We start from the raw sequence: 27617 nt of genomic DNA, 5'->3' as shown, positions 1-27617 counted from the left end.
TCAGGGTTCTTTGTACTTTCTTCATTATTGTTTACTTTGTTTTGAAGTGTCTTTAAAAATAAAATACCCCTTTAAAAACTTACCCTCTCGACACTTTTGAAGTACATCTTAAAGTCCGTCACTGTTAGGGTTCCAGTTACTGCTCCCACAAATGGACAAATGTACATGACGTCTTTCACTGAAAGAAAAAACCCAAAGTAGCAACTTCTGCCATAGACTTGGGCTTCAATAAATCTTGAGCTTCCACGTATATATATTTGTGATGCCAGTTTTCTAGGAATTTTACATTTTTATTACATTAAATAACAACATAGCTAGTCTTCGTAAGAAAATTTCATTTTAGGGGTGCCTGGGTGGCTTAGTCGGTTGAGCGGTCGACTTCGACTCAGGTCATGATCTCGCGGTCTGTGAGTTCGAGCCCCGCGTCGGGCTCTGTGCTGACAGCTCAGAGCCTGGAACCTGTTTTGGATTCTGTGTCTCCCTCTCTCTGACCCTCCCCCGTTCATGCTCTGTCTCTCTCTGTCTCAAAAATAAATAAACATTAAAAAAGAAAGAAAGAAAGAAAATTTCATTTTGTAAAACAAAATTCTGATTTGTTTCTTAGGGAGGCACTTAAGTAAAGGGCCTCAAAATAAGTCACATTTTGTCATTGTTCTCCAGGTAGTTAACATTTTCCCTGAGTGATAAATTCATCATATTCAAAAACACATTAATTAAACTCTGAAGACCCTGGGCTGCTGTTTCATAAATTACTACTACTGAGAGCTAATGCACCTGGCAAAGGAAACTGTTTTACAGATGACAAAAACTAGAACGGCATCAGTGGACTGGAAAATGGCTTCTTTGCCTCAAATTCCTTATCAGCTTCCATGTCGAGTTTTCTTATTGTTGATCCCAACATATTTAGCATCACTCTCAACAACATACTGGATTCCTGCAGGTTTTCGGAAGGTCACACCCGTCCCAAAGGTACCACATTCTCACCATCTTCTCTAAGTGCCACTCCACAGGAATAACAGGGGCGTACATGGCTACATAGGAGTTTCAGTGGGACATTTAAAGGCACTAAAGTTGTCATCCAGCCAGATTCTCAAAACACTTCCATTAGACTTTTCCACAGCTCAGTATCTAACGAGCAGTGCCTGTTGTTGGGCTTAGAGGGCAAAGCGGGCAGAGTCACTGCTTACAAACAGCCAAGCCAGGGGCGCCTGGGTGGCGCAGTCGGTTAAGCGTCCGACTTCAGCCAGGTCATGATCTCGCGGTCTGTGAGTTCGAGCCCCGCGTCGGGCTCTGGGCTGATGGCTCAGAGCCTGGAGCCTGTTTCCGACTCTGTGTCTCCCTCTCTCTCTGCCCCTCCCCCGTTCATGCTCTGTCTCTCTCTGTCCCAAAAATAAATAAACGTTGAAAAAAAAATTAAAAAAAAAAAAAAAAAAAAAAACAAACAAACAGCCAAGCCGTAGGAGAGGCACTACACAAAAAAATCACCATTATACTATAGCCTCACAAAATGCTATCATAACCCTGTGGACACACTAAGAGCTCGGAAAAGGATCCACTCAGATCAGTAGGGAAGGAGGGGGGTGAGGAGGGATGGGGCAAAGGGAGGGAGGAAGAAGAGAGCACAGAGTTGTTGGACGTTAGTGGGGCTGGGTCAAAGCATGCAGCAAGGATGATAGCACATGAGGCCAGAGAAGACTTATTCATGAAGGTTCACAGCAGCTTTATCCGTAACAGCCGCCAAGTAGAAACAGCCCAAATATCTACCAATAGATGACTGGATAAGCAAACTGTCTTGTAGCCACACAATAGGACACTGTTTGGCAGTAAAGAGGAATGAGTGTTGACCCTTGCCACAATGTGGAAGAATATCAAACTAATTATGCTGAGTGGAAGAAACTCGACAAAAGAAGAAAATACTCAATGATTACATTTCTATAAAACCGTAAAAAATACAGTCTACAGTGCTTGGGATGGGGGAGACGGAGTGGGAGGCAGGGATTATAAAGGGCCCGAGGAAACTTCTGGGGGTGATGGATATGTTCATTATCTTGACTGTGATGATGGTTTCCCAGGTGTATAATGTGTCAAAACTCTTCATGTTGTATATTTGAAATCTGTGTGCTTTCCTGTCTAGAGAAGGAGAGGCATGATGTAATTAGCTCTGCATTTTAGTCAGATCATTACAAAAGCAGTGTGGAGGCAGGACTACAGGAGGTCCCAGAGAAGGAACAGAGAGGCCAGAAGTTCCAGAAGGTAAAGACAAGAGTTTCAAAACCATGGATGGGATAGGATAAGCAGGGTCTGGAGCCACAGACCAGGATACTCAGCAGCAGTATTGTTTGGAGGTCCTGGTAGGAGAGCCCAGCTACTCAGACGTTCTTGACACAAGACGATTATACTCTGAGACTGAGCACAGTCTCTGGGAGGGCGCCATGAGGAAAGAAGGCAACACTCTGCCTGGCAACTAGACTATCCAACCCACCCCGGCCATCGCGAGGTGACCAGGTCGTGACCAGCCGCCCTCCCTCGCACCCATGGCACGGTGCACTGGCTGCCGAAATGCCTGGCGCTGCTCACGCCGCCGCCGTTACAACGCGGGGTGGCAACACATGCTCTTTTCCTTGTGATCAAACTGTACTTTCTGGAATCTCATAAGCCACTGAAATTGCTCTGCCAACTTCTCAAAACTTTATTAAAATAGGATATGGATCTTCTGTCAACATATTTTCCTTACAGTGAAGGACTGCAACAAACCATTACTTTACAGTCGGCGTCTAATCAGCCTTCGGTTCACACTCAGTTGGAACTTAGAGTGGTCCTATATACTCTTCTCTCTCTTCAGGTCATGAAGACATTAATAAGAATGAATAGACCTAGTTCCTTTGTCCTCTAATTAAATTGGTTTGGCTGATCTCCAGCATATACATCACCTGTGCTCACAAGTGCCATTTCATTTTATGGCTCCCTATAAGCAAAGTGTACTCATTATACTTACCAGTGGCCTTGATTGATTCTCCTGGAAAAAGCGGCGCTTCTTCCATCTGTGCCAGTTTATTTCCATCTCTTAGAGCCTGGCAAAAAACCAAACAGGAGTAAATCTCACTTTCCTGCTGTATACCCGGAAGAATTGCGGCGTTCTGTGCTCTTGCTACGTGGCTACAGAAGCGTGCAAAATGGACGCCCCCTCCCCTTACAAGACAATCTCAAAGCTCAGCATCACAGGACACCATGCTGCATATTCTAGCAAATTGTTACACATATTTAATTCACAGTTAGAAAGCATTAATACAGAAATGGCTTGACATGACAGATAGATACTGTAATCACTACACAGACAGCTATCATAAGGTGCCTCCAGAATTTGGACATGAGGTCAGAAAAAGGTTACCTTCTGAGCATGAAACTAACACAAATGAAGTCAACATTAGATGTAGGTACTTAGCTAGCTGTAGACATTCCCCACCCAGCCTGTGAGCACTATCTAGTGTGAGAAACTCTGAAGTCTGATCTTTAACCAGGGAGGGGGTCTCATGGCAGTAACATTAAGGAAAGCCCTGGGCTTCCGTGCTGCAGCTCAGCTACCTGTGTGTGCACACAAAGCGTGGGGGTGGAGGGTGGCGAGTGGGCTTGTCAGTGTGCGTCCCATCCAGGCTGTGAGCGCGTGCTCCCATCTGGCAGACAAGAGGATGCCCATCACTACTGTGGAACAGGGTGTGTCCATCAGTCTTTTCTGGAACCAATGCCCTCTGCGTGGATTCCACACTCACCAAGCAAATTGCTAATGACTTATTAGGCTTCCTGGCTACAATGATACTGGGAAAATGCTGTCTTGGATGGCTGCGGAGATACACGCCCATATTCCCAAATGTCCAGATTGGCCCTGCTGCCCAACTAGCCAGTTTCTTTTGAGTGTGCTCGGATGGTGCTGGATGGCTCAGGGGAACTGAGAAAATGGTGTTCGAACTACAAAGCTATGGACAGGAGCCTGAGGGGCCTATCCCAAGTTACTGCCACCCCATGAGATGCTGCCAAGGAAACTGGTTACTTTCTCCTTAGCATCTCTGACACAATGTGTCACAAATAAGAATAAGGTGTTCAAAACCTCAGCAATTCCCAAGCCGTGTTTCATAGAGCATTAAATTCCCAGGAGATGTAGCCTTTTTTGTTTTCTTCGAAGTTTAGGTAATACTGGGTTAAAGAAAAGCTAAACTGTGTTTTTTTAAATTTCTTATTTTATTGAGACAAGTCTTTAGCATGTTAATGCACACTGAATCAGCAAGAGGGCACTAGAGTATGAGGCATTTCCAGTACCTATTTGATCATGGGCTGCTTTTGCGAAAAAATGTTAACATCGGGAGGCCACTAGTGTTCAATGGAAAACAGGTCAGACAATACTAAATTTTCAGCATAATTTTGTGAAGTAAAATTTTTAAAGTGAATATCTTTTATAATTCTAAATTATTCAAAATTCAAAACAACCATGATTTGCATAGTTACAAGAATATTTCAATATGTTTTATTAATGGGACTTAAAGGTCAATTTAAAAACCCTATACATCATAGTTTTATCATTGTTTTACAAAACAAAGAAAGGAACAAAGGCAAAACATAAAAAGCAGATTCAATGCTAACTGTTGATCAGGGTATGTCTGTCCTATACGGAGGGCACAAAATTACATGGTCCATCCTCCTTATTAAGACACACAGTTAAAATACAAATTGAGGGTCGCTGTTACCTCCAAACAATTTTATTCAGTTCAATTTTTTAGTCTGGATTGGTTTTTAAAACAGTGTCAGCCAAAACTTTTAGGGACATAGAGAACTGTTAAAGGTTAAATGGAGAATTGTTAAAGGAATCATTTTTATACTCACACCCAATTTGGAAACATCTTTAATGCAATAAAGCATTAGCCAATATTTATACTTTTAAATGTCCAGTTTTAGAAATGTTAACAGCATCACCAGTCTTAACAGAAGCCTTAATTTGAAAGTCTGCTTTCTCTTGTCTGAACCAGTGACTAATTTTATGACAGTTACAAAGTGAGAAAACTAGTTCAATAAATATCTAAGTTTAAAGTTACTTCAAATATTACACTATTAAAGCTTATTTTAAAGGCTAAATATTATCAACTGTAAACCTAAATTCCTTAACTTATATTTAAAAATAAGTGAGGATAGGTTATTTTGAAATATATGTACTAAAGCAAGATGTTCTAATCAACTGAACCTGGAATGGGGGGGTCGGTCCGGGGTGTGGGGAGATGTGATTCACATTAAGCTTTATAACGAGCCATATCAAATACCTTAAAGTCCTCAACCCAGGACTAGCTACTAAAATGTTGCATATGGGACACACCGGTGACTGGGATCATTTTGAGAATGTACTAGGCTCTCAAGATAGAGGCCACGTCTCCTCTCTTCTGCAGTCATGATAGATTCAGCTTGAAATACCTGTGTTATTTCCGTGAGGCATGAACGGGCTGGTGAGACAGAGTGAGACAGACCTCTCACTCACAGGAATTAAATCTGGGGCATGCTTTATAATGATGGAAAAGCACCTATCAGAACAAAACAAATGATCCCACTGCTTCTGATTTTCCCATAAGAGGTTTATTTTGTACAGGAAACACATTTACCTTCAGCATAGGAATTCAAGAGAAGAATAGTTTTTAAAGGCTCATTATTTTGTGAGTACAGTCGATTCCCTTTATAAAGCTGGTGTTAGGAAATGGGACTCACACTTGTGCTATATTAAGCTTTGACTGCAACTACAAAGTTGCACAAGACATGATTTGACCCTTGATTTATCCAACCCATGTGCAGTATAATCAGAGAATGTAATATTGTGGACAAAATTTGATCTCACGCACACACCTGGGCCTCTTGGTGTCTTTGCTCCAAGTGTTGCCCAGCTGAAGAATTTCCTGTTCCAGTGACCCTGAAAGCGCAGCGGAAGGCCCACCAGTTCCCTGAGCTCGTCCCGGAGGACCCTGCCCCCGAATGGCCCCGCTCCTCTACCACCTTCCTCATCGTGAGTCTAGGCTGCTGGGTGGGCAGTGTCTGCAAGTGGCTGCACGCCAAAAGCAGTGGTTTCCAAATCAGGCACTTCAAGGTGCTTCCAAGGTCACCAAAGAAGGGCGGGCTGGGCAAAGGCACAGCTGAGCATGGGGGGTGTGGGAGTGGCTGGCCATGCTTCCCTGGAGCTGCTCTTCTAGCACTTTCATGTATCGAGATGCGACATAAACTCTGAAGAAAGCTGCGCTGCTTTCAAAGCCTCCAGAGAGTCTAAAGGCACTGAGCAAAGAGTAAGCACTCAAGAATACTTGATGCATGATTTCTTCTTCTGATTAATAAATACAAACTATATGGACTCGCTCCACAAATACTTGTAAGATGCCAGGTATCATGTTGGGCACGGACGTTGCGAATTTGAATAAAGCAACGTCTACATCCTCAAGGAGCGCCCTGAGCATATGCATCTGTCCCCTCTCAATCTTTGTAGAGGCATTTCTGAACCCTGTCGTGACTGCTCACTACCTCATGGCTAATCCTACCTGGGAAGACCAAGAAGCACAAATGAACAAATTTCTGGTTGACAAAATGTTGGATAAACCAATTTTTGCAAATAATGTCATAATGGAATCTACCAAACTCGGACAGGAGGGCACTGCTATAGTGGTAAAAGCATTTGCTTATCATCTAGAAATCTAGTATGAAATGGCTTCTAAGTACACGATCTGTAGCTACGAACAGATGAACACGTAGAACTTGCCACCTGATCAGCTTCAGCTTCAGAAGGGTAGCCATTGTGTTCTTCCTGAATCTCCTGCACAGCACCAGGTGCATGGACAAGAAAAGGCAAAGAGGAGAAAGAGAAACACGTACAAACAGACAGGTGAAAGGACAGAAGTTCTTTTTTAAAGAGACAGTAAGCATGTAAAAGTTGACACACCTTTCACGGCTTTGCAAATCACATTTTCCCCCTTGGAGTTAAGGAAATAGCATCCTCAGCCTAAAATTCAGTATCTATTCTGTGTTTGTGTTGGGGTAGAAAAATGAAAAGCAAACAAACATCATGGATTTCAAAGAAGGCACTGTCTTTTTAAAATCAAGCAATACTACAGCATATGGCAAAGAAACAAAATAACAGACACATAATATGCTTGGAGAAAATAAAGCATACCGTTGCAACCAAGGACAAAACCAAGCCAAAATACAGAGGCAGTTCGTAGACATATATTTTAAACACAATAAGTATTCATGTACACTAAAGAACTACTGTTCAGGGCTCAACTGCACTAGTATTAACGAGCTTTCCAGACGCATGCACATGCACATGGTACATGCTGGAGACATACATACACATGGGATCTGTTAATTACCGCTAAATAAATACTATGCTTTATGAATCATACCACCTTAAATATTTCTAGTTACAGTATCAATGTGCTTCCAAGAGACAGCTAAAAGGTCACATATCTTTATTTCAGTGTTTTCCAATCCCTTTAAAGGTATACTGTGCTTAATTTAACTTCTCCATAGAAGCAATTTGTTTTGGAAACTTTAAAGGTTGGACTGCTGGTTCAGCAGGTGGTAGAAAGCCTATAAATGCCGAAGACGACAAGACTATAACCCCTTTTAAAAGTTTTACCAACTCTCTGAGGCTGAAAATATTAACATGATACTTTTTTCTTCATGAAACTTGGGGCTCCCGTGACTGCATTTCTTTAAAAGGCAATTAGTGAGGAAGTAGCTAAGCTTTAAAAGAGTTACTATTTCTCACCTTTCATTTTTGTCCATACACTAAAATAGCTACTTAATACATTTATCATCAGACTGAATTTAGTACACAGTTGTTACTGCTACCCTTCAAAGCAGGGTAATTTTTAAAATGCAATGTTTTTTGAAACTTCCATCTTTTTAAATGCAAAGAAAAAGGAATCATTCTTTGATAAAATTTTTTTGAAAACAGAAAAACGAATGACTGAATAACCAAAAACCACACAGTAGTTCAAAGTCCATGCAAACAGAAAGCCAAAGACGAATATTTAACAACGTGAATCAGTGAAAGAAAATGATTCCCACGAGCAAAGGAAAACATGATGAAAAACAAGATTAAACAAAGATACACCAACTAGGATAACAAGAATTTGACTTAACCTGCTTGTGTTTGTACGGCTTCATTGGCTTCTCTTAAGATTGACATTTTTAAACTCAAGTCATTAAAGTATTCTGTTAAAATCCACGTTATTTTCACTGAATGGAAATAGGTTAGTTTTCAACATCTGATACTCAGTTTCAAACACATGCACATTACCAATCTTTGTCTTGCTTTATGAATATTCTGAAATAAAGGGAAGGAAAGTCATGAGGAAAATATAAGCTGTAATCCAGTCCCCGTAACAGCTACATCTGTATTTTAAGAACTACTCGTTGGCACTGGTTCCCCTAAATTTATTCTGGAGACGAGCACTTGCGTTCCTTCGATTCAGCATGCACACAGCAAGGTGACTTGAAATCTGACTTAGGATGGACAGCAAATGAGCACTCTGTTGTTGTTGTTAAGTTCTTTAGCATGAGTTACATGGCAAACAAGGTAAAAAGAGGACTCTGAAGGCCTGGCCACAGAAGCCCCTGCCGTGAATATCCATTCAGTCAGAATTCATGTAACCCAACAAAAGTCAGTACTGCACGCCGGCAACAACTTTGGCACCCTGCCCTCACAAACACTGGCGTTTGTTGCACGTAAAAACAGTGTGACGAATAAAGCGTTTCTAGTGAACACTTAAAGCTATGACACAGCAGCGCAAGTTGATCTGAGTGACTCATAAACCCAGTGAGAAGGTAAAGAGCACTAAATAGACTGAGTGTTTGATCAAGCACAGACACACACAAGTAGGAGGCCCATGTGCGGAAAGCCACATATCCTTACCCTTATATCAGGCCTCCTGAAAACCTGTTAGTTAAAATACAGAACATCGTCATCAGGGGCACATTCCCACTGACCTGTGAAAGATGCTGTTAAACTCAGCAGCCCATCCCGACGGAACATGATAATCCGCTAACTAAATCAACCGGATCAATCCTAACACATTTGCCCTTCAAGTTTCATTCGGTATCAAATCAATCCGAACACATTTGTCCCAGAATTCTCAGGCAAGTCTCTGATTTGGAGAAACGTATTACCCTTAGGTGAAGACAAACTACATTATTTTAAACACAAACCCCTTCTGGCAAGTACCATTATAAGCCTGCGAACAGGCAGTGTTTCAAAAGTTCACTTGTGTGCCTGTTTGGAACACTGAAGGCATTTTCCCCATAGAAACAATGATACAAAACGTCGGTTCTGCTCCCAGACCAGCCCACAGAAACAAAACAAAAGGGAACCCAAAAACCACAAAAGCCCCCACATTTGACCCAGAGCACAGCTCAGCTGTTGGCACTAATGGCATCATGAAGCGTAGTTAACCATAAATCTTAGGCTGGTTTCTACAGAAATTCTGTTTCCAACCCGCACTCCGGACTCCAAATTGAAACTCCCTGATGTGCCCACCTCTCACCCTAACTCCCACTGCATGCGGAAGGGGCAGCCGCAGGTGGGAGGAAGTGCTGGGAGGGCAGGGGGGAGGGAAGGGGAGGAGAAGCCAAGCTTTATTAAATGGAGGCATGTTATTTCGACACCCTAGCCTGTGACTCCTACTCAAGTGTGCAGTGTATGCATTCGGGAAGCTCTGGCTGGAGTAAACACCTCCGAGAACAGATGAGCCTTTGGAAAGCAAGGAACACTTGAGTGTCTATTCCCCAATCCAAAGTCTGTAATCCCACCATCTAACCACTAGACGTTCTATGGGAAACAGATCATTAAAAAAAAAAATCACCAGAGGTTCTTATTACCTTTATAGGTTTTCCTCAGGATACGTAAGAAGATCACATGAATACAACACTACAGACTTCAAAAAAAATCACTGTATCATCATTAGAATACCCCTTGAAGTAAAAAAAAGGTTCTAAATTAAGTCATGCTGTAGCCCAAAGAGAATTAAAGCCCATAAATTCCTAAATATAGACTATATTAAAAAAAACCTAAATCTGGCTTTCTTTTTTTTGGAGGAGGGGGCGATAGATATATTTATCCTCTTAATTGCAGCAATAGTTTCACAAGTGTGTACCTATCAAAACATATCAAATCATATACTTAAGAATGTGAATTACACCTCAAGAAAGTACAAAATCAAGAAAATACATGCTTATGTTACTATACAACTTAAAATGGGGCACAGGTAGCAATAAAAACTCAAAAGAAAGTCTCCCCTCTCTGAGCATATTCATGCCCTAGTGATAACCATATTTAACTGGACCGATTTTTCACTCTGAGGGATGCCTGCATAACTGTAAATATGGTGACACCTCTAATTCTTGATATTTTGACTTCAGTTTCTGTTGACCTCCCACTCTAAAAGGTGAGAAAATACTTTCTCAAACTCCTACCTCACCTCCCCATCTCTGCTGATGGACACTTGAATTTTTAGTTCTTTTATTGTTTTTCCTTCAACAGAAGCTACATCATAAACAAATACTCATGAGAGTGGTGCATCCCAAGTCCACGGGGACAGAAGCTGCTGCACTCAGGACCCTCCCAGACCCTGCCCTATGTAGCTCTTCATCTGGCTGTCCATCTGCCTCCCTTGTCATGTCCTGTAATAAGATGGTAAGCCTAATTTAGTGTTTCCCTGAGCTCTGTGAGCTGTTCTGGCCAACGAGCAAAATCAAGGAGGGGGGTCCTGGGGACCGCCAATTTGTAGCCAAGCTGGGCAGAAGTCGTGGGGAACCTAGGGGCCCACTACTTTCATTTGGTGTCTGAAGTGAGGGACGATCTAGTGGGACTGACACCTTAAGCTGTGGGGTCTGTACTTACTCCCAGTTGGTGTCAGAACTGAACTGAACCGTAGGACACCCGGCTGGTGTTGAATTGGCCGGTGTGGGGAAAAAACCCACACATCTGGCATCAAAAGGGCTCAAAGTGTATAGGGTGAGTAGCAGAGAGGGAAATGGTGAATTTTTCCACAGATGAGCCCCAAGATTTAAATTTCTATAAAAGTTTACACCGGGGCTTAAACTCCCTCTGCCCTCAGGTTCTTTTCAAGTCTTCCTTTGGGACACTCCTCACCAGAGAGGTGAGGGGTCCCGCTGACCACCCACTCTTGATAAGGGAGCCCATGTGCTCCTCTTTGACCCTCTGGGCTCTGTGCACCAGTCCGCCAGGAGGGTACCGCCTGGCCTCCCTGGCTGGTGGCGAGTTGGCCCGTGTGAGCCCTATCCTGAGGAAGAGGCCCCAGGTGTCCGCAGCTGCCTCTGGGTGACTGTGTTGAGCTCTGGGCACACTGTGGCCTCGCCCCTAAGCCAGGTCCTATAAGCCAGCTTTGATCAATTACTGTGTCAATCTCTGCTTGGCTCCCATCTTAATTCTTTATAATAGGTGACACCCCTAAATCTCCAACAGCGTGGCAGTATTTCAGGAAGTTTTCAAACACAGCCAGTGCCAGTGATATAAATACCAACAAGCAGTTGAGGGTCCACCGTACGCCAGGTGCTGTGCTAAATGCTTTACACGTGTTATCTCAACCCTCCCAACCCTCCCAGCCACTGAGGAGATACTATTATCCCCATGTGACAAATGAGGAAACCGAGGCAGCAAGTGGTGAAGTAACTTACCCAATGTCACAGGGCCGGCAACACAAGAGTAGGAATTCAAACCCAGGCTGGTTGGTTTTACCTTCCATGTTCTTAACCTCAATAGGGCCCCACCTAGACCTGTTCCCCTTCTGAAGGAGGCTGACAAAGGCCCTCAAAGCTTAACGCCCTGAATGTCCTGCTCTGCCCTCCTCACTCCTCTCACCACATCTCAGGACTCGATCCCAGGAACCACGAAATCATGACCTGAGCAGAAATCAAGAGTCAGTTGCTTAACCAACTGAGCCACCCAGGCATTGCCAGGCTAATAAAAAAATCTTTAGTCATCAAAATACAACCCTGGTGTTTGGGAAACTAGCCACACCTGAACCCTGCCTGATGCCCTTTGTCAAACTCTAACCTGAAACCATCACTTTCCACTCTCTAAAGCCCTCCAGGAAACGTGATGAAGGAGCAGTCCAATTCCATCCTCGATGAAACATGAACCAGTACAAGGATAATTGTCGATATCCTTTCACCAACTAAATTCTAAGATCTTTACTAACATAACTTTATGTTTCACTTAAATACTACTTCTGACATATCATGAGTTGTTATACATATTAATCAAAATTATTTTACATGCAATATAGAATCATTCAGCAGTCTGCAAAAATCTTGATTTTTTAAAACTTAAATTTTAATTTTGAGATAACTGTAGACCAATGTTCCCAATGGCAGCATATTGGGACTATAGAACAATGGCAGAACCAGGAAATTGACAGGGATACAATTCAGATGCAGAACAATTGCATCACCAGGAGGACCCCTACTGTTGCCCTTTTATAGCCACATCTACTTCCCTCACCACCCCTCCCCTTCTTACCCCCTGGCAACCACTAATCTGTTCATGACTATAATTTTGTCATTTGAAGACTGTTACATAAATGGAATTATATAGTACGTGACCTTTAGTGAGTAGCATTTTTGGCTCAGTGTTAATTCCCTTAAGACCCATCCAATTCTTTTCTCTTTCCTCTCTTCTATTGAACCCATTCATTGAGGGTTTTTTAAATTTTCGTTATTGTATTTCTCAGTTTTAAAATTCCCATTTGGTTCTTCTTCTATCTCCTTTTCCTTTGCTGAAACTATTTCTTTTCTTTCACTATGTTTCCATTGTTTCAAGCATATTTGTAATCGTTTACTGAAGTAACTTTATGATGGCATCTTGAAAATAATTTTCAGGGGTGCCTGGGTGGCTCAGTCGGTTAAGTGTCCGACTCTTGATTGCGGCTCAGGTCATGATCTCACAGTTCGTGGGTTCAAGCTCCGCGTCGGGCTCCATGCTGATGGCACAGAACTTGCTTGGGATTCTCTCTCTCCCTCTCTTTCTTCTCCTCACCTGCTCAGGCTCTCTCTCAAATAAACATTTAATAAAATCATTTTCACATAATTCTAACACCTGTCATCTCAGTTTTGCCACCTATTGATTCTCTTTTTTCATAGTTTGGGTCTTATTTAAACCATCGGTTTTAGCTCGCTTTCTGTGACACTGCTCCAGCACAAGCGGGGGGACCACGTCATTATAGCCAGGTAGGGGCAGAAGTCCAGGTTCCCCACTCAGCCTCTGCTGACACCAGATGGGGGATTCCTGGCTCCTGCTGGGTCAGTGCAAGAGTTCCAGCCCCTTCTCAGGCTTCCATGGATACCTGGCTGGCAGTGGCAGGGCAGGGATACCTGGTTACTGCCCCTGACACGGCCTCCGCTAACAGCACAGGGGAGGCACAGCCTCCTTACCGATGGGCGGCGGTGAAAGTCTGACTCTCCATTGGGTTTCTTCTGACATTACCACCGCAGGAGTCTAGTGTGCCTCATTGCAGCCTGGCAAGGGTGGGAATTCTAGGCTCCTGACTTGGCCTTGTTGGCAGGGTGGGTGTGGGGCCACAACTTTTTCTGTGGTGTCTGGCTGGAATACAGTGGTTAGTGTTTAAAAGTTTTCTTTCTGCTAAGCTGTCTCCTTCCTTGTCCTTTGGCTTGAGAGAGTAGGCTTTTGTTGTCTGTGCCCACTGGCATTTCTGAGATGCTGGCTTCTTCAGCAACAAGTCTGGGACATCCGTGGCAGAAACAGAACCCAGGGACTCACCATCGTGTCATTCCTGGGGTCCTGAGGTCCCTAACCAGTCTGCCTTCTTCTACCTCTCAGGGCACTCTTATGTTTATTGTATAGCAAATGTCCACGGCTTTTGGTTGTACTTAGCAGGAAGAATAAGAAAAAATACATTTGCTCCGTCTTTCCAGAAGCAGAAGCTGAAATCTGGGGGTTGTTTTTAAATTTGTTAACAGTGTAATATTAGTTTCAGGTGTATAATAATAGCAATTCAACACTTCCATACAACACCCGGTGCTCATCACAAGTGTTCCTTAATCCCCATCATTCATTTAACTCATACCCCCCACCTCCACTCTGGCAACCACCAGTTTGTTCTCTACGGTTAAGGGTCTGTTTTATGGTTTGCCTCTCTCTTTTGTCCTCCCCCCACCCCCCGCCACGTTCATCTGTTTTGTTTCTTAAATTCCACTATGAGTGAAATCATATGGTATTCGTCTTTCTCTGACTTACGAAATCTTGACATTTTTAAGAAATAATTTTTTCCCTCAAGTATCCCTGAGAAGAGGACAGCACTTTTCCACAGCAGTGGTTACAAAACGGAGGCCTCGTGCTCAACCAGGCAGTAGCAGGTTGTTCTTCAATTGTTTTTAAGGGGACATGCTGTTCTCACCAGTTCTGCACTGCCCCCTCCCATTTCTGTCTAGCTTGCAGACATTTGCAAACTCTGATTTAATACATAGATCATGAGGCCATGGTTTCTGAAAGATCATGCTCGAGCTTCCCTTCACATACATTAGTACTCAAGCAGTATTGACTAAAACCCAGCTCAAGCATAATGAAGCCTTTCCCATGCACTGCTTCTTACTTCCCTCCAAAGCCCTTCTGCAAGTTTTTGTTTAGGATCCAGAATTTAAACTGTACTAACTTGCTAAATGGTTAAACTTAGTACAGGATCCTCTCTATTTTCTCCGTTTACTTCAGAATGTTTACAGAAGAGATCTAGCTACTGTGTGTACATGGACAAGGAGAGGCAGAGAGGGATGGTGACGATGATGTCACTTGTACTGATGACTATTAAGTTTTGCCACAATTTGTAACCGTATTATTTCATCTAGTCTATGGAACATTGCATTCAGATCCTGTTCTTAACATCTTTGACAAATTCAAGAGGGAGACTCTTTGTTAGTCCAGTAAAAGTGAAAAGTAATTGGGTTGAGTTGGTAGCGGGGTGCAGAGAGGGGGTCGGGGGGGATGAGACAAAACAAAACATTTTATTACATCTCTACTAGTCTTCACAGCCAGGCAAGTCTTCACGGTGACTTGGTATTAAAGCACACATTTATTAATTTAGCTGATCCACAATCCAACATAATAGCTATTTAATCTTTCAGCTGGGACAATGTCTCCCAAACTTCTGTCATTTCGTATATAGCCTCTACAAGGTTGGTTTGCCATATCTATACATTGCCTACACGAATATTATTATTTACATTTATAGTGACTTTAAGTCCACTCCGTTTTCATACTCTGCCTATATAACATCCATTAAATCACAAGTGTAATGTGCTATTTTTTCTAGCACATATTTAAAATAATTACATAACTGTGAAAACATGTCCATATGGACACGCCATCTAAATTTATCTTGTGATAAAAGCAATATTCTTACCACAGTTTGGGTGATCTGATCCTGAGCCTACTTTCAATTTATGATATAAATAATAAAACAATTATTCTCCACAACCTAACATGAGTTGCTAATTATTTAGATATGTAGGAATTTTCCTGAGATGCATGGTCCGATCACCAATTTCAAGAGCTATAAACCTAGGAAACCTAGTGTTACTATACATAAGAAATATTTGAGGCTCTTGGTTCCACACCTGCAGTGACTGTGACTCACTGGGTAGGATGGGGACCACAGAAGCTGCATTTTTGCAAGCACCCTAAGGAGTGCTATGGGAAAACCCAAAGGCCACATTCTGAAAAACAGTGGACAGGGCAGGGGGAAATTTTTTTTTAAAACTCACTCTACCTTATCAACAGAATAGTCATCCTACTGAACAATCCCAAGTCTAACTATGTGATATTAAGCAAGTCATTTCATGTCTCCAAGTCTTGGTTTCCTCATCTGTTAAATGATGATTATAATAAAAGCTACCTTATTTGGTTGTTTTAAGGCTGCAATGGATTATATGCCCAAAAGTATTACAAAACCATAGACCCCAATGCGTGTTCAGGGGTTGATGAGGAAGAGGATGTAGACCCACCCTCAGCAGCCCACAACACAAAAGAATCAGCATTTCAAGTCAAGATGCCAAGTGTTCATATAAACATCTGCTCCCATTGAATTGCTGACCCTGAGCTTAACCTATAATAAATCAACCCCCATACTGAGTGTGTATTTCAAATAAGATATTCGCACAGTAGATAATTTGAAATATTATTGACTGACAACTGAAAATTAGATCCTCAAGGAATTGTAGCTGGACCATCAGGAAAAACCCCATGCAATGGCTCCCATGCCAGAGGTATCCCAGAGGCCCGTCTTGAGTACTCTGATTTTAAGAACTACTTTCTAAGTAGCACATAAAATTATCCTTGTGGTTTAGAAACACTTTACACTTTTATTACTTAAAAAACTCTCTTCTGGAAGAAAACAACTCCTGAATTATTAATTGAACACTGACTTTGCAGACTTGGCTACAGAGCAAATATAATGAAGACAATTATAAAACATGTTCTCTTATAATAATTCATCAAAAGCTTTAGCCATGACCTGATGCAGATACCTAAAATTCAACTTACAAAATATAGAAAAGCCTCATATTTTTTCTGAATGCCATCTGTTAAACCATTCCAACGTGAACTAATTCTGCTGCACAAAATTTGTAAACAGACTAAAATTAACAAAACTTAGTTGCTTCATGTTAAAGTACAGATTCAGTCTGATCTACTAATGTAGAAGTTAGAGAGCTATTTGATCTTTTATTGAACCCACACAACACTAACAAATATTCAACCATAATGAAAACATTACAGTTAACTCATAAATGTCAGTAAAGAAAATTATTCTAAGGCCTGAGAGCTATTCTCTTTTAATATGGGTTCTTGAGCCTCTCCAGTCAGCGGAGCAGTTTCTCAGCTAAGATGGGGGCAACAGGGCAACCGGGACCGGTGGGTTCAGCAGCTGCTCAGTGATCCGCCACGCAGGCATCAGTGATACAGCAAATGCTCCTCCCGCCTGGGGACGGCATGTTTGCCCAGCTGGGTTTGGAACACCAGGAACTCCAGCTGCTCCACTGTGGACAAACATGAAAAACAGACAGCAGGGAAACCTAGTGAGAGTGACATACTGTCACTCTTCTGGCTGAACAGATTACCCAACTTCTACTAATCTGCAGCCCCGCTTCCCTTTGGTAGACCTAATCAATGGCACTGGATGGCTTGGATGAAGCAAGTACAGCAGGATAGCCAGATTTCAATTACATGGCCTCTTGAGTCACTTTCTGCACTTGGTGCATTATGAGATAGAGAGGAGAGGAACGGAGGCCAGAGCCCTTAAGCAAGGAGCATGTATTAAGAATTAATTAGGGGGGCGCCTGGGTGGCTCAGTCGGTTAATCGGCCGACTTCGGCTCAGGTCATGATCTCGTGGTCCGTGAGTTCGAGCCCCGCGTCGGGCTCTGGGCTGACAGCTCAGAGCCTGAAGCCCGTTTCAGATTCTGTGTCTCCCTCTCTCTGACCCTCCCCTGTTCATGCTGTGTCTCTCCCTGTCTCAAAAATAAATAAATAAACGTTAAAAAAATAATAAAATAAAATAAAATAAAATAAAATAAAATAAAATAAAAAAGAATTAATTAGGATCTTTATTGTAGTTCTTGAACTGTTTGTAAGCCTTGGCACCTGGCAAGGACCATGATTTTGAGAGACTGTTGACTGAGGGTAGTCCGCGATACTAAATGTAGCTCACCTATACTTGTGAAAATCAATTCTCTTTTACTAGCAGGCAAAGATAACTATGAGAAACTGAAACGTCAATTCAAGCAAACACCATTACTGCAATGTAAGCATGGCTTAATCGTTGACTGACATTAAAACAAGGTTAGTCTTACCCTTAACAAAGATGGAGCACATACATTTTTTATTTGTTAATCGATTCAACAAGTATTTACTGAGCACGTGTTATAGTCTAGGATCGTGCTGAGGAAGTACTGATGAGTAAAAAGAGCCCCTGTTTCTGCTGACAAGGAGCTTATCACTGTTAACTTTACAATAAACAGAGAATCCAAATTAAGGACTAAAAAATGAAGCTGCCCATACAATAGTCTGGAGTTGTGCAATTGTTTTTACATTGCAGTACCACGTGTTAGTGCTGAATACCCACTGGGAACACCTAAATACAGAAACAAACTGTGAAGTTGGGAAGTATGGTCCATTAGATGTTTTCTGAAATTCAGAATACCATCGAGGAAAACAGAGGCATTTTGTAATAATAAAAGGTAAAAATACAATATGTAATAAAATAACAAAATGGAACTAGATTTTTTTAGAAAAATGATCGCAATCTAAAGACAGCTTTCCTCTCAATTGAAAACCATGAGTACATCTAGTGGATCCTGGTAAAAGTTCTCCTCTAAAGTTCAGATCTAACAACAGAGAACCTTTCACCCTTGTTCCCAAATAAATGTCTATTGAACATCAAGGGGCCAAAGTCTCACTGAAATTAAAAATGCAAAGCTTCTTGGTACATTGAAAATGAATTAAGGTCTCAATGCTGCTTACCTTGTAGTCTCTGGATACATTTTCTGATGTCACTGAACCTGAAATCTGACTAGAAATTGTAGCAGCTATAAGCTGTTTACACCATTCAACATGTGATCCTGTAGGACTAAAAGAAATAGTGTGATTAAAATATTTTAAGTCGTCAGCTCTCCATGAAAAAAAAATGAGTACTGACTGGGGATATATGTACATTTCTTTTTTTAGAAAACAAACAGACTACTTGGTTATCTTTACATTTAATATAAGAACTGAAATACTGACAACCAGGAAGTAAGATTAGGTTCCAGGTTGATTTTAAAATGAATCAACCAATTGTTCTAAGTTTAAGAGTCTACGCGTTAGACAGTTAGGCATATTATTCTCTATCATTTAATGGAATTTTACTATATTACAATTGTACAGAGTATTGTTAATGTAATGTACACAGAATATTAATTCTAAAGCGAAATATTTATCTTACGGTGTTGTATTTTTCAAATAGACTTTTAAGGGAACAGAGTTGATGATGTGACTGTAAAAAGAACAGACTAGACAAATGCCATCCTGCACACAGTCGTCATGCCACCTTGCATTTCTGTCAGTGCGCTGACAGCTCACGAAGGCTCTTCCGGTCTGTTGGGCTATCAGAGCCTCACGACCACAGTGTGAAACGGAGGTGGGGAGTAGCCAACGTGTTTCTGAGGTGAGAAAACCGAGGCACAGAGGTGATGTGCCCGATAAAGCGGCGGGCCTGGCTCCAGCTTCACTGAGGCTTCCAAGACACGGCGCAGCCAACAGTGCCAAACTCACTGAACCAGAAGGCAAAGTGGAGGCCAGCGCCACAGACTCCAGCCACTGCCCCATATGAGAACGCGACGATGCAAGGAAAATGGCATCTTCCACGTGCATGGTGCTCTAAAGGGAAACCGGGGCCTCATAGTGACCCATCTTACAGATGACCAAAGTGAGACTCCAGCGTTTGACCAAGGTCCCATGACTGGTAAGTGGGCAGGCTGTGTCCACCTGACTTAAAGGAACACATAAGCAGACTAGGAGCGTGCAGGAATCACGTGAGGGAATGAGGCTCCTCATCGCAGCCCTGAAGGAAGGGCAAGAGATGCTTATGAAAGTTTACCCTGCAGGTGGCTTTCACTCTAAAGAATGTTCCAGACCTGGAAAAATCGCATCACTACTTAAACCCACATTCATGTATTAGAAAGACAGAAAAAACTGGAACCCCTAGGCAGTATGTAAAATAAGCTAAATAGTGAAAGGAAGATATCCAGTGTTCTCTACTAGTGATCTAAATTATAGCCTCTGGTTAAGGGAGCCCAGTGGTTAGCTGTGGGTCTGCAAACATAACTTCAAACATGCAATGAACGGGCAGACATTCCTATCATGTGTCAAGAACCTATTTAGTACAATTTAAAAGAACAGAGGAGGGAAAGAGGAGGGATTTTAGTTTCTTTTTCAGTTTTCTTTTAGCATTTTTGAAAAAGTTTATTTATTTACTATGAGAGAAAGAGAGCATGAGCAGAGGAGGGGCAGAGACAGAATCCCAAACAGGCTCTGCACTGTCAGTGTAGAGCTCGAAGCAGGGCTCAATCCCATGACTGTGAGATTGTGACCTTCGCCACGATCAAGAGTAAGATGCTTAACCGCCTGAGCCATCCAGGCACCCTTTAGTTTCATTTTTAAAGGCTAAGTCCCCTTTATTTCTGGTTACGTCCCACTCTTCTTGTCACACTGCCAGCACCCACCCCTGACTGCAAATCTAATAGCAGGAACCCGCCTGGTCACCCAGTGTGGGTGACCTGTTGCTACCATCCGCCCAACATCCTTCCCTCCTTCTGATAAGAACCCTTATCTACTGTGGGGGGCCTGCCCCTCCCCACTTCACAGGATGCTGTTTGGGAGGCAGAGGGGGGCTGACCCCCTGCTCCTCCTGAGCCCACCTGCAGGGGAGTGACCCAGGCCAGGCCAGTCCCAGGCTTTCCTCTCAGATCCCAAGCTGCACAGATCCACCCCCGGCACTGCTGCAGGTTACTCCTCTCCCCCAGCACCTTGAGGAACCCACAGAGATAAGGAGCAGGACAAGAAGAGAGAAGACAGGAGGAGTCCCGACAACGCTGTGTGCAGCTCCGGCTTCAAGTGTGCCCGTTGCCATCTTTCCTCGTGTGCAGCAGTGATGTGCGCCGAGATCTGACCTTTTGGCTCAAGCTAGAGTGATTTGATTTTGTCACTCGCAACCAGAAGTGTCCTGGCCAACACAGTCACAAACAGCATGGCACACTGGGCTGCTAGACAGCAGGCTTGGCTCTGAGTCCTGTTCCTGTTACCAGCTATCTCTGCGACCTTCAGCAAGCCACATCCTCTTGCAGGACCGCAGCTCTGTTGTCATGAAGTACAGTATGCAGGAGACAGGGGAGGGCTCCCCAGTCCCTGGGGGCCAGGCTGAACCTGGTGGGTAGAGCCAGGTGCCACTCTGTGAGTCACTCTTCAAAGAAGAGTATGAATCACAGTCTGTCGTGACAACAGATCAAAGAAGGCAGGCCAGGATCCCTCTGTACAATCTCCCACCTCACTCTTGGTATTAAGAACCACTCGCAGGGGCGCCTGGGTGGCTCGGTCGGTTAAGCATCTGACTTCGGCTCAGGTCATGATCTTGCAGTCTGTGACTTCAAGCCCCGCATCGGGCTCTGTGCTGACAGCTCAGAGCCTGGAGCCTGCTTCAGATTCTGTGTCTCCCTCTCTCTCTGCCCCTCCCCCACTCATGCTCTCTCTCTGTCTCAAAAATGAATAAAACGTTAAAAAAAAATTTTTAAAAAAAGAACCACTCGCAGCCTGGGAGAGCCCAGCTTTGTTTCTCCAACCTGGATTTCCCGGATCTGGATGCCCACAATCCAATGAGACATCTGTCCTAGTCGATCCTGAGAGCCTGCCAACTCGACCTGTCAAAGCCAGCACAGGTGGCTCAGCACACAACCCATTCTCCCAGCCCTGTGTTGCCTAAGTCAGGGAAGGGCACAGCCAGTTACCAGGGTACCCCACACCCAAAAGCTGGAGTCTACCTTGGAGCCCACCCCCCACTTCACTTCACTCTCACACTCACTCACCAAGCCATGTCACTCCCATGGGCTGGTATCATGACAATGCACCTTGCTCAATTCCCATTGCAAGACCCTCTTCCACACACCTACCATTCTGTTCTCCTCCTGTCGCCTGAATTTAGGCCCTATCTCTAGGCCGATGACTCCCAAATTCAGGTCTCCACCTCAGACAACACCCCTGAGCTCCAAACCCATATAAACCAACCACCTCTCTGACCTCTGCTCTGGGATACACAACTGGCATCTCGTAACTATGTCCAGACCTGAGACCCTGCTAATTTCCTGTGTTCCATTCAAAGGCTTCTCCATCTCTGCAACACCATTTTCCTACAAGCCAAAACTCTTGGCATCTTGATTCTTCCCTCCTATCCAACAACCAATCTTCAGCAAACCATACTGGCTCTACCCTGTGGGTTTTCCTCAAATTATATCCACAACCTGACAACATCTCCTGTCCTCTACTCCTCTGCTGTAAGCCACCATGCTCTCTCCCTTGGATAACCACAATAGTGGTCTCCTACTTGCTAGTCCCTCTGCTTCAACCCCTTCCCCTTTCAGTCTGTCGGCCACACAGCAGCCAGAGAGCTTACTGAAATCTACACCAGAGTATGTCACTCCTCGGCTTCAAAAGTCCCAGTAGCTCCCCATGACTCTCCACCATCTGCCTCTGTGACCTCTCTGACCTTGACCCCTACTGCTCTCTTCCTAGCTCCCTCTCTACTAATGACATTGGTCTCTTTGCTGATCCTGGCACACTTCACTCACACTCCTACCCCAGGGTACACAGGTCTGTGCCCGGAATGCTGTTGCCCCTAATATCTGTATGACTGGACCCCTTCCTTCTTTAGGGGCATTATTCAAATGTCACTTTTCTCAGCCAGACTTTCTGTGACCATCCTACATCACATTCCAATTTGCCCCCAGACTGCAGACCCCCAACACCTCCTCCTCCCCTCCCAACTTACTTTGTCCCCCTAGCACCTGCCACCACCTAACAGAAGATACAGTTTACTTGTGTTTTGTCTGTCTCTCACCAAACATACTCTCCACCAGGGCAGTGATTTGTGTGTCTGTTGCCTGCCAAATCCTCAGGCCCCACACAGTGCCTGACACAGAGCAGGCACTCAGATTCACAGAATAAGTGAGTGATTAGCTTTTCCATAAGCTACTCAAGAAGACTGCCCACCTCCGGTCTATTCACCACACCTCCGCAGAGCAAATGTTCTCAAATGCCAATCCCATCCTGATGGAAATCTCACCTGATGGAAATCCTTTCGTGATCCCCATCGCTAAGGGACCATTTAATTTCCTTTCCAAACCAAGACACTATGGTGAGTTGAAGGACGATGCTGTTATTAATCATACCAGCCCAACTACTAAGCCAGTACCATCCTGGGCAAGAGAGACCACCTGGACCAACCTTCTTGCAGCTACAGGTACTTGGCGAAAGTACAAAATTTTAGGCTCTACCCCACATGTGGACTGACTAGACTTAGGGTGGGATCCAACACTCTGCATTTACATCAAACACTGGAGGTGATTCCTACACAGGGTACACAGAATCAGGCTCTGAGAAGCACGGCGCAGAAGATAATGGCACAATTCCCTAGGAAGGCACCCAAGCCCCTTCGAGATCGGGCCCCCCCCTTCCCACATGTCTTCTGGCGTTACCAGTTCCACATATCCAGCATCGCCTGCATGACTGCACATTCCACTCCCTAGGCCAAAAAGCCCTCCCCACCCTGTCCCCTGGCTAACTTCTCATTCCTCACCACTCAGTTCAAATGTCAGCTTCCTCAGAAGGCCTCCTTCCCTTAACTGCCCATAGTGTCCCACCCCCCACCCCAGACTAAATAATAAATCAAGCACCCCACCTCCGTGTGCCCACAGTGCAGCACATCACAATAGAGTCTGCAGAGGGTTTTTGAAAAATATTAACTCCTGAAGCCTTAGGTGTGGGGCCTGCTCACGTGGAGCTCTTAGAAAGCTTCTCAGATGATTCCCATGCACACGCACCCCATCCAGAGCACTTCTGTGCTGACCTCTACCCTAGCACTCACCACATCCGATTTAAATTACTGGTTTGTTTGCATTCTTCACTAAATGGTAATCCAGAGAGCAAACCCCATCTTGTATTATTCTCTAACTTTCCAGGTCCTCATACATTGTAGAATGTCTGCAAATGAGTGGAACCCTGACCCCTCCACGTTCTACCTTAGCTGTGATTAGTTCTCAGTGAAGTTGATCACTAGGCTCATTGATTTACCAGACTACGTTGTAATTACACGGAGGGAGAAACAAAGGGAGTGTTTCTAGTTGTTCCTATGCTTCAGGAAACTCCCCAAAGTTCAGCTCACTGCTATGACTAACACAGGCAAGAACGAGCATCTGACACTCACCCAGCTGCCTTACCACACTATCCCTTGCCTAACCGCACCCCCCCCCCCCCCCCCCCCCGGTTGGCGAAATGGCCAACATGTGGGAAAACTGGATATTCTGGGCTACGGGGTAACCCATCCCTTGTCCTCGGAGCCTTAGGGTGGCCCTCCCGGCTGGACGTGGTCAGTTTATACTTCTGATTGATATTGGCTCTGCAACTGCCTAAGAACCAGTGGTAGGCTTCTGTGTTCGTGAAAACAATCAACCGGGTTCCTTCAAAATGTGAAGGGCTGAAAGTAAACGACTGTGTGTTCTTGCATCGGAAGCAGTTTGAAAGTTTTCCATCCCAGCTTTTCAAAGCAGGGTAACTTTGCCTCCATCTGCACCACCTCCAACACCCACGGGGTTGAGTGCCCCAGTCCCCACTCCCAACCCCACCATCAAGGACTCCCAAGCAGCGCGGCCGGATTTTGGTCTTCCAACCCCAGAAGGGAAGGCCGCGCTAAAGGAGAGCCCCCGGGTGAAATTTCCACCCCAGGGCCGGGTGGCCGCGTCTCCAAGGTGCGGCTGGAAGGGGAACGTAAAAGGTTTGACAGCGGCGAAGCCCCTCGGGGTGCAGGGAGCCCCAGCCCGCGAGGCGGAAGTGAGCCAGGTGCGCGGCCCTGGGACATGGGGGCAGGGTCCGGGGTCTCGTTGGGGGGTGGGAGGGACCCGGTCGGGCACGGAGGGGGGCACGGAGGGGGGCAAGGAGGGGGGCACGCCCCACCCCGGCCTCGTCGGCGCGGCGCACGGGGCCCTCGGGGGTCGGGGCAAGGAGGCCCTGGCGGCCCGGGTCCCGCTTACCTGTCCAGGGTCTCCACGCTGGGCTGCCGGGAGCCGGCGGCAGGGGCCCCCGCGCCCCGAGGAGGCCTCCTGCCGCCCGCCGGCACCGGGCCCGGGCCCCCGCCGCTCTCGCTGCCCGCTGCCGCCGCCGCTGCTGCTGCTGCCGCCGCCGCCGCCGCCGCCGCCGCCGGCCTGTCCATGGCGCGCCGGGCCCGCCGCCGCGGGGAAGCTCCAGCGAGTGGGGAGCGGCGCCCGGAAGGGCCCGCCGCCGTGCCGCGCCGCGCCGCCCGCCGGCTCAGGCGGCCGCCGCCATTAGCTGTCACCTGGCGGCCCCGCGTTACCCACAAGGCCGCGCGCGGGGCCGGGGGCGGGGAGCGGCGCGCGGGGCCCGGCCGCGCCCCCGCTCACAGAACCCTACCTGGGCCCGGGCCGCGGGCGCCGGGAGCCGGCGACCGGCCGGCGCCCCCGGCTGCGCGCGGGAACGCGCCAGGGTGGCCGGGGAGGCACCGGGTGAACGAGAAGTTGGGGGGCGTTCAGGGATTAGAAACCATCTGTTTCCCTCCATCTTCCTTCCCGGGAAACTTTTGAGGTGAGGGCGGCCCAGGACCCCGGGAGTCGCTAGTCTCGTCGTCTTAAAGCCAGAGCAACTGCGTACATTTTAGCAATTCCTCCCCCACGCCATTCTTCCCTGCCTCCCACAAACCCACCTCCCCACCATCTGTGGGGCGATCGGGTGTTCTGATGTCGCCCTCGGAACTTCCGGCCCTGCTTTACAGTACCAGTAATGTTTAGCTTCTGCTGCTATGGAAATCCAGCCAGTATCTGACGATAAAGGCTCATCGCCTCCCAACTCACCCCTGACCTTGCTGGGGGTGGTGATGGCAATCATGACTAAGGCCTTTGCTGTGATTTCCCTGGGTACAGACGGCAGAGCCGTGACCCTGATAAAAAGCAGAACTGTAGACAGGAAGATGGCCATTCCCATCCCAGACCCATCCTGTCCTACTAGCTTAATAACTTCAAACTGAACGTAGAGGATGAGGATGTGATGTCTGGAACCCCGGCAGCCATCGTACACCCATGAGGGGGTGGGGCCTGGCGTGAAAGGATGACTGAGGATGGCTGGGAGGAAGAACGGGAAGATGTCCAGACACACCGGAGACCCATCTCCTGCAGGCTTCTGGCTTTCTAAAATTATGAAATCAAATGTTTAATCCGCTATTATAGACTGTGTTCTCACCTGCCCCCACCCCATTCATGTGTTGATGCCCTCCCTAACCCTCAGTTGATGGTATTTGGAGATGAAGCCTTTCGAGGTGATTAGATCCTAGGATGGACCCTGGCATGATGAGATTACTGCGTTTATTAAGAAGAGACACCAGAGAGCTTGGTCTCACTCTCTCTGTGAGTAGGCACTATAGAAAGGCCATGTGAGGACACAGTCAGAAGTAGCTTTCAGCAAGCCAGGAAGAGGGCTCTCATCAGGAACTGGACCTCAGTCTTGGCCTTTCCTGCCTCCAGAACTTTTTGCAAGCATCCCAGCTGCCCTGAGATTTGTCAGAAAGAAAATGGTAAAATTTTAAACGTATTTTAAGTACCATAAGCTTCAAGTAGGATTAGGCCATTGAGGAATTCACTGTGACACTATTCCACCTAGAATTCAGTGAAGCAAACATAGGACTTAGGGCACAGAGAAGCAATCAGACATATTACTGCCTAAGAAGTTCAGTCAAGTGACTCCCTGTTGGTGAGAGCAATGACGGTGGCAAGCCCACAGGGCTGTGGGAGGAGAGGGGTTAGGACTGCTTCCTAGAAAAGTGTACGCAAAGCTGAATCTTAAAGGATGAGTAAGCCTTCGATCAGTTGAAAAAGTCAAGTCGTTGTAGGCAGAAAGAACAATTATGGACAAAGGTGTGGAGCTGTTTAAACAGCATATTATGTGCAAGTGAACTCTAAGAAATTACTGAAATTTGCTGGAGCATAAAGTCAGACAAGGCAAGTGAGAAGGTCAACTAGAGGCCAATAGGGCCAAGACATGGAGCCTAAGGAGTTTGTGCTTTGTGCTGGATTCTGGTGCAGGCAGGGCTCAGAGCACTTGGAGAAATACTATTATGTGCTCCATCTGTGGTTATGTGGTCCATCTGTGGTAGAATGTGCCTCCAAAGGCAGCTGCAATAATATCCCCCATTCTGCATGCTCCTCTGCAATGTGACCTTGCCACTTCTATGTCAACAGGTAGAATCTATGTCCCTTCCCTTTGAATGTGGACAGGCCCCATAACCTCTTTTGGCCGACACAATATGGCAGCAGGGTAGGGCGCTATGTAGTAACTTCCAAGGCTTGGACCTAAGGGATCTGCAACTTCTGTCTTGGATGCTGGGAATACTCTTTCTTGGAACTCAGTGGCCACGCTGTGAGGAAACCCGACCAGCCGTACAGAAAGGTCCACATGGAAGAGAACCAAGGCTCCCAGCCAGCAGCCAGCACGAGCTGGCGGCCATGTGACTGAGGCCATTTCAGGCCTTCTAGCCATCCTGATGGTTCGGCCAACACCAGGTGAAGTTGGAGACTCATTCCATTGAACCACAGAGTTCTGAGAAATAACTTGGTATTTTAAGCCACTAGGTTTTGAGATGTGTGTGTGTGTGTGTGTGTGTGTGTGTGTGTGTGTGTACAATAGAGCGCCCAAACACCGCTCTTGATGTGGGGCCCAGAAAAGTAGCCACCTCCCACCCCCGGCAGCCTCCTTCCGCACTCAGCTGA

General features: G+C 45.5%; 1 protein-coding gene across 4 annotated transcripts in view; it reads right to left on the bottom strand.

Annotated features, from left to right (window-relative positions):
* The window catches only part of MTMR1 (myotubularin related protein 1), a 65039-nt gene extending 39884 nt beyond the window's left edge, over positions 1-25155 (bottom strand). Inside the window, exons 1-5 of one of the 4 annotated variants that reach the window (XM_047843168.1) lie at positions 24876-25155; positions 18565-18670; positions 8933-8956; positions 2996-3071; positions 84-178 (exon numbers count right to left, since the gene is read on the bottom strand). In XM_047843168.1, coding sequence (XP_047699124.1) covers positions 84-178; positions 2996-3071; positions 8933-8956; positions 18565-18670; positions 24876-25054 — 480 coding nt within the window. In that variant the 5' untranslated portion in view covers positions 25055-25155. The remainder of the gene's footprint in view (positions 1-83; positions 179-2995; positions 3072-8932; positions 8957-18564; positions 18671-24875) is intronic. The other 3 variants (XM_047843165.1, XM_047843166.1, XM_047843169.1) reach the window with 3 other exon arrangements.
* Positions 25156-27617: the final 2462 nt, after the last annotated feature.

This window comes from Prionailurus viverrinus, chromosome X (genome assembly GCF_022837055.1).
Source record: "Prionailurus viverrinus isolate Anna chromosome X, UM_Priviv_1.0, whole genome shotgun sequence".
In the NCBI taxonomy this organism is placed as follows: domain Eukaryota; kingdom Metazoa; phylum Chordata; class Mammalia; order Carnivora; family Felidae; genus Prionailurus; species Prionailurus viverrinus.
This window is presented reverse-complemented; position numbering and strand designations above follow the sequence as displayed.